Source organism: Natator depressus, chromosome 8 (assembly GCF_965152275.1).
Source record: "Natator depressus isolate rNatDep1 chromosome 8, rNatDep2.hap1, whole genome shotgun sequence".
In the NCBI taxonomy this organism is placed as follows: domain Eukaryota; kingdom Metazoa; phylum Chordata; order Testudines; family Cheloniidae; genus Natator; species Natator depressus.
In genome coordinates, this window is record NC_134241.1 from 31,994,211 (window position 1) to 32,001,272 (window position 7,062).

The 7,062-nt window shown below is 44.7% G+C and overlaps 1 protein-coding gene across 1 annotated transcript in view; it reads left to right on the forward strand.

Annotated features, from left to right (window-relative positions):
* GABRP (gamma-aminobutyric acid type A receptor subunit pi) overlaps positions 1-4,377 on the forward strand; it is a 74,035-nt gene extending 69,658 nt beyond the window's left edge. The window contains exons 9-11 of the mRNA XM_074962122.1: positions 2,023-2,175; positions 2,914-3,107; positions 3,947-4,377. Coding sequence (XP_074818223.1) covers positions 2,023-2,175; positions 2,914-3,107; positions 3,947-4,249 — 650 coding nt within the window. The 3' untranslated portion in view covers positions 4,250-4,377. The remainder of the gene's footprint in view (positions 1-2,022; positions 2,176-2,913; positions 3,108-3,946) is intronic.
* Positions 4,378-7,062: the final 2,685 nt, after the last annotated feature.

Here is a 7,062-nt window from a genome sequence, read left to right on the forward strand (position 1 = left end):
GGCAGAAGAGGTGGGCTGGGGAGCTAGCCTCCTCAAGTGGTAGCTTCACCCACCACCCATGACGGCAGGTAAGAGCAAGTCTGCTCCAGCACACCCAGTGCGCACTGCAGTGTCCTTTGTCAGAGGTCGTATTCAGAGCTGAATGCGCCGGCGCGGCACATTCTGCATGAGGGAGAGGGTACGGGGCTCTCTGCGGGGAACTGTGACTCTCCGCCACAGTGAGGTGGGCCAGGTGGCTCGGTATCCTTTGCTGCCTCGTCCCTCTCCCGCCCCTGGGCTGTAAGCCCAGGCTGCTATCGGGCATGGGGCACCAGTTTAATAATAATAATGCATAGAGCCCCATAAATTCTAAGGACGGTCCTGACAAGAGGTGTTTATTTAAGGAAACAGCTACAGGCAAACAGATGAGCTTCCACACAACTTCGTTCCAGTTTTGGTATCCCTTGTTTACTAGAGATCACATCCTGTCTGGAACTCTATACAGCACACAAAGACTGTTAGTGGCTATATCATATATTGTGTTTAACCAAATCATTACAGACATGCTACAGCAGTTCTATGGTACACAGCAGAGGACACAATATTGCATCCAGTTGTAATGGCACAAAGCATTCCCTCGTTCCCATTGGCCTTCCATGGTTGAGAACTTTAATTCTGTGGTGATATTCCCACTTCCTACCAGCCTACGAAGTAGAAACCTGTGTTCACATTTCAATGGGCTATTATTAAGCTACACGGCCAACCAGCTACCACCCTTGCTGTTTGCTGTAGAAAACTTAGAGATGCACATTGATGTAGGAAGCATTGTAACAGGTTAACTGGCCTTAAAGACATTATGGGACAGATCCCCAGCTGATGTAAATCGGTGTCACTCCTTTGAAGTCGGTGTTGCTATATCAATTTACACTGGCAGGGAAGCTGGCCTATAGAGAGGAATAAAGCAAAGCTTATGTTCTGTTCTCCCTTGGAGACATTGTCTGGTCAGATTTGACCTGAAATACAGATTGTGTGAGAAAGAAGCTTTTACACAGCACAAGGTTAATAGAAATGTTTCCTTCCATTATGACAGGTTTCAGAGTAACAGCCGTGTTAGTCTGTATTCGCAAAAAGAAAAGGAGTACTTGTGGCACCTTAGAGACTAACCAATTTATTTGAGCATAAGCTTTTGTGAGCTGAGCTGTAGCTCACGAAAGCTTATGCTCAAATAAATTGGTTAGTCTCTAAGGTGCCACAAGTACTCCTTTTCTTTTTCCTTCCATTGTGTTTTTTCCATGCCAGTGGCAAAGGTTCTAAAGCACCAAATAACCATCCCAACACAGCGTTTGCAACTCAAGCACTACAGCCCTGTGCTAGCTTCATGACAGACTGATGGTGAAATTGACTTGAGGCTGAAGTGAAGTGCGTTAGTCTGATTTCCTTGCCTACGTGGAGAGAGATGCAAGCAGTCGCTAAGCAGCATGAATAGCAATAAATAAATTAGATTGTAAAATTCCTGTAATGTTAACAGAGTGGGGTGCTATTTCTGAGCCTGACTCAGAGCCCACTGGGTTCAATGGAAAGACTCCCATTTACTTCAGTGGGTATTGGATCGGAATTTTAACCTGTCAGAGTCCCTTTAACATGCTTCCTTGGGAAAAATACTCTGTGCTGCTTGTTAGAGATGAAATGAAGGCAACAACCTGTCTCCAGGCTTTGTTAGGGTAATAGTGTGAAATATTGCCAGTAAATAATAAGTTGGGGAGTCCTTGGTGAGCTGCCTATTTGTTTTAAATATTTCTTGCTTACCATACATTGTTAATTAACTTACATTGTACATTGGTTTGTTTAGGAAATATGAAATGAATAAAAAGATAAGATGGGTCAGTCCCTCTACTGATGTAACTTGATGTCACTCCAATGACTTCAATGGAGCTGTGCTGGTTCACATCAGCTGAGGAGCTGGCCTATGATGTGCTTGAATCCTAATCAAACTCTCTCTGGAAACCTTGCTTTTGTGGCATGTGTCCTTGCTTTGCCTAACAGGCAACTACCCGAGACTGATACTGCACTTTGAGCTGCGAAGAAATATCCTGTACTTCATTTTGGAGACCTATGTTCCTTCCACGCTGCTCGTTGTCTTGTCCTGGGTTTCTTTTTGGATCACCCTGGATTCGGTTCCGGCAAGAACCTGCATTGGTGAGCTGCTGCCGGGGGAAAGGTACTTGAGGCATGTGCAAGTGAGAGGGCAGAGTGCAGTGTGCAGTACAGCCAAATGCCAGCTTTTCTCAGACGAGCATGGAAATGGAGAATGACAAATGCAAAGGGCCTGGTTGCACTTCAGCTTTGGCATGTGGAGAAGAGCCAGATTAGGAGCATGGAGGGTGGAGGAGTACATTCTAGTTGGAACCTTCCCCCCATCCCCACCAGAGCTCTGCATGGCCAGGGCTCCAATGCGATCCAGGACCTGAGGCGTGCCTGCTGTCTATTTCAGGCTCCCCTCCATCTACCAGGGTATCTGCATCTGGGTTAATATTGCAGGAAGTGACATCACTTAGGTTCTGCACCTCCCCCGGAGAGGGACTTTTTGCACTAGCTGAGGGTAAGAAAAGAGCCCAGGGGAGGGAAGAAGAACAGCACAGAGGGGCTGGCCTTTTACACTGGTGCACTTCAGCAGCTGTGGGGCAGAAGCTTCTCTTCCCACTGGATTCCCTGGGTGGAGAAGCTGCATTTTCTGCTTCCCCCATCTGTACAAAGTGGTATGAAGTGCTTACCGTTCTAAGTCAATGGAGGATTTGGATTTGGTAGTGTTACATCCACTGGGCCTTGGTGTAAAGGACTATCCAATAGGTAAGAGAACCAGGCTTTTTGTTTCCTGAAGTTTGGGTGAAATGCTTTCCCGTTGGACCTGAAAAGATGTCCTTCTCTTCCTTACAGGAGTAACAACTGTGCTGTCGATGACAACTCTGATGATTGGCTCCCGGACCTCGCTATCTAAAACCAACTGCTTCATAAAGGCCATTGACGTTTATCTTGGCATCTGCTTCAGTTTCATTTTTGGTGCCCTTGTGGAATATGCAATTGCTCACTACAGCTCATCACAAAAACGTGCAGCTAAAGAGCCTCAAAAGGTACATACAGAGGTGCCTTAATGAGCAAGGTGATATTGAGTCAGCTGTAGTTGGTCCTTGTTAATGGCATATCCAGTAAAGAGTGAACTAGAGAAATAGTCTTCCTGTTGGGGGACGAATAAGAGGTACATGAGTGTCTCTCTCTTGTTCCTGTACCCATTAAGCAATGGTAAATACAACTCTCACAGTCTCACGCAACACTGGCCCATTGCCATGATGCTGGTGTCTGGAATCACTGAGTGCTACTAGTTCCAGAATCCTAACAAATCTGACTGTGTTCACTGATTGTCTAGATGCATGTTAATAGCCAGAAGAACCTTTCTTGCTGGCAAAATTTGGTGAGTAACTGTGCCAAGCCAAAGCATTACACCAGTGGGGAAGACCACTGTGACCATGGGGAGAACTGCATGTTGCAACATGAAGCCTGCAGGGACTTTTCTTTTCTATTGGCATGCAGCCTTATGCTGTGCACCCAGCCAATTTTATAAGCTAAGAGGATTGGGCTGCCTCAGTGCTTGGAATAGAGACCTCCAAGGAATACCTCCATCCTTCAGGAAATGCTGCTGTGATCCATAAGATGGCACTTTCTAAATGTTTAAGTTTTGCATGTAACAACCCTAGCATTATGGGTCATCAACAGTGATAGGCCCTTCAGGTCTAAAGCATAGGGCTCTACCACTTAAGCTAAAGGAGTAACTCCCTTAGTTGAGAGCTGTGTGTAGTCTCTTATCTTCTGTACAGAGCAGTCAATAAAGGAGGATATGACACACTTAGCCAGTGCAATACATGTGTATCCAAATCACATCACCTAACTTTAATTGTGCTCTATCATCTCCTAGGGGCCTACCAAAGAAACTGAAGAAGTCAACATCACAAACATCCTCAATAGCTCCATCACCAGTTATAAGCAGAAAATAAACTTAGCCAGCACTGAGATTTCCAGCGATAACGTCGACTATTGTAACCTGACCATGAAAACCCATGACAAAATTAGGTTTGTGTTGAGAAACAAAATGCACAGGATCATCAGCTATTTCACAATTCAGAATCCCAGCAATGTTGACCATTACTCAAAGTTACTTTTTCCTTTGTTTTTCATGCTGGTCAATGTATTTTACTGGGCTTACTATCTGTATTTTTAGAAAATGACACCTTCATTCTCACATTTCAGAGGAGCTTGAAACCAGGTGGGACCAACCCACCTTTATTCCTTGATACCCCTTACTGGACAGAAAACTCACTGAGCTAATCCTACCACATTACACTTGTCCTGGAAAGAAAGGTACATCTTCCACAGCTCATAGAAGGAGCTGCAATTCTCAGAACATTGGGGACCAGAAATACAGGCAGTAAACCCTTATTATTGCTCTATAACCAACATTTTTATCCTGCTCCTTGTCTTGAGTTTCTTTTAATACATGTGGGCCAGAGTGTACTTGTGATTCAGCCACTTTTCTCTCCATAGAATGCTATTAATCTACGATGGCAACTGTGATGCTCTGAATCTCGGGGGAACACCCTTCACCCTCATGTTCATCCTTATAATATGATTGTGTGGTATCCAATGCAAAGTTGGTCACATCAGCTGTCTTCAGAAGGCTCGTGATGCGCTGAGCATTGTTGTTATAGTAATGTTATAGGTTGTAATTCCATGTATATAGTTATGAGGCTGAAAATGTGTCCTTATGCTTAAAACAAACCCAGGCAAAAACTCTCCAGGAGCAGAGGGGCAGATCATACCTCATCAGAGCATGTATGGGACAAACCCAGCCCAGCCTCACAAGAACAAAGGACGTTGGCCTAGGCAGCAACAAAGGATTGGACTCTCAAGTGAGTCACCACCCCCCTTCCCTTGGTCAGTTTGGGACTACAATGAGGTAATGCTCACTTGACTCTGAAGCGGGGGGGAAGCCAAGGGGGAAGAAAGAACATGATAAAAGGGAGAGACGTTTGCCATGCTCTTTCTCTTCCACCTCCATCTACAGACACCACAACCAAGCAACTGAAATGCCGGTCAAAGGGGAGAGCCTGGCTGAAGGTGAGAAGCATGTGGTGAGAAGGTGCCAGCCTGTGGTGAAAAGCATCTAAGTTTGTAAGGACACTGAAAGTGTTAAGATTAGCTTAGAATCACTTAAAATCTATCTTTTGTAGTTAATAAATGTATTTGTTTGTTCTACCTGAAGCAGTGTGTTTGTTATGAAGTGTGTCAGAGACTCCCCTTGGGATAACAAGCCTGGTACATATCAATTTCTTTGTTAAATTGACAAACTCATATAAGCTTGCAGTGTCCAGAGGGCATAACTGGACACTGCAAGAATGAGGTTCCTAGGGTTGTGTCTAGGACCGGAGATATTGGCTAGTGTCATTCGCTTGCACAATCCAAGCAGCAGCTGGCCAAAAGTGCTTACTGACATAGCTGGGAGCAGCTTACATGCTAGAGGCTGTGCAGGAAAAACCCAAGAGTGGGGGTTGTCACAGCAGAGCAGGGTATGGCTGGCTCCCAAAGTCGAGGATTGAAGTGACCTAGCAGATCACAGGTCCAGATAACACCAGGGGAAAGTCACAGCAACCCTGCTGCAACTTTTGTTACCTCTTGACAATTCCTGTTTCACAAATTGTACGGAAAGGCAAATAAAAAGCTGAGATTTTGCCTCTAACATTGCACTCCAAATATTGTTTGTGGTAGCTTGTGGGCAAGTGCTTTTCTGATGTCTGTTTTATCATATGGAAAAATGCAGAGTTGCGCGCGCACACACGCACACACAGGATTTGCAGACGCAGGGAGGGTCATAGTGATGGAATTTGCAAATGCTGATCCCATTTGTGTGCACAAAAATGGGTTCTTCATATAACAGCATGTCCATGTGAAAAATGGGTCATTTTAAAGGCCAGCTTCCATCCCCTTTGAAAACCATTTCTTATCTTTCATTTTAAAAATTAGTCAATTTCTAGCCCTCCTAGTTGCAGAGAAAAGCTTGAAAACATGAAGCCTAAAGACTCCAAACCCACGAGGCTGATGAAAGGAATCCAAATGTAAAATCTCCTGATCTTTAAACCAATCTCATGATTTTTGTTTGACCTGATTCATGATTTTGACCACTTGAGGTTGGCAATAGGGCACTTGTTTCTGTTCTTGAATAAAAGCCCAACAGCACAACCAGTACATCATGCAGACATTTAATCTCAGTATGATTTCTCTCTTCCTGCTTTTAAAAAAAAAAGTTCCCCTAACATTCTCTGTGCCTGGAGATTTATTGAGATCCCTCTTGAACTCCTATACTCTTGGATTTGAGTGCCTAAAAACTCATTATCTCCCTGTCTAATTCATTTTCTACAGTGTGACACATCACTGACTCTATAGATAATTTTTGTATGACTCTTTTAAAATTGTACCTAAGAGAAGTCCAGGCAGCTCCCATTGCTTCAAGATGATGGTGCAAGCTGCCAGAACTGAAAGCCCTCTCGCCCAGTCCTCTTTACAGTTACAGCACAGATAACAGCAGCTGTGCAAGCTGCCCTGCCAAGGTGACTCGACTCCAACGCAATGAGAGAATGTCTACGTGGCATGGGACTAATACAGTCTCTGTGGTCCACACTGGCCTTGGCGCCTCTGCTCAGACACCAACAAGGGAGTAAAGTGAGGTGATGGGTTTTATAATGTAATCAGCTGCCTGCTAGGAACTGGATTGAGTTCACATTTCACACAAACCACTGAACAGCCCTGACTGGATCTTTAATCAAACACAGATAGCTTAAAAACTGCATCATCTCTCAAGTTCCATGTTCTATTATTAAGCCCTTTGCCTCTTGCACCCTAGACTTACTGAGCAGGTGACATTGTGAGAGATGACATTTGTCAGGGTGCTGGAAACCACAGAACTCCAGAAGCAACCTCCCAAGTTGCCAAAGCTGTCTGTAGCATATTCTGGCATGGGGAAGGAGTAGCACTGTGCAA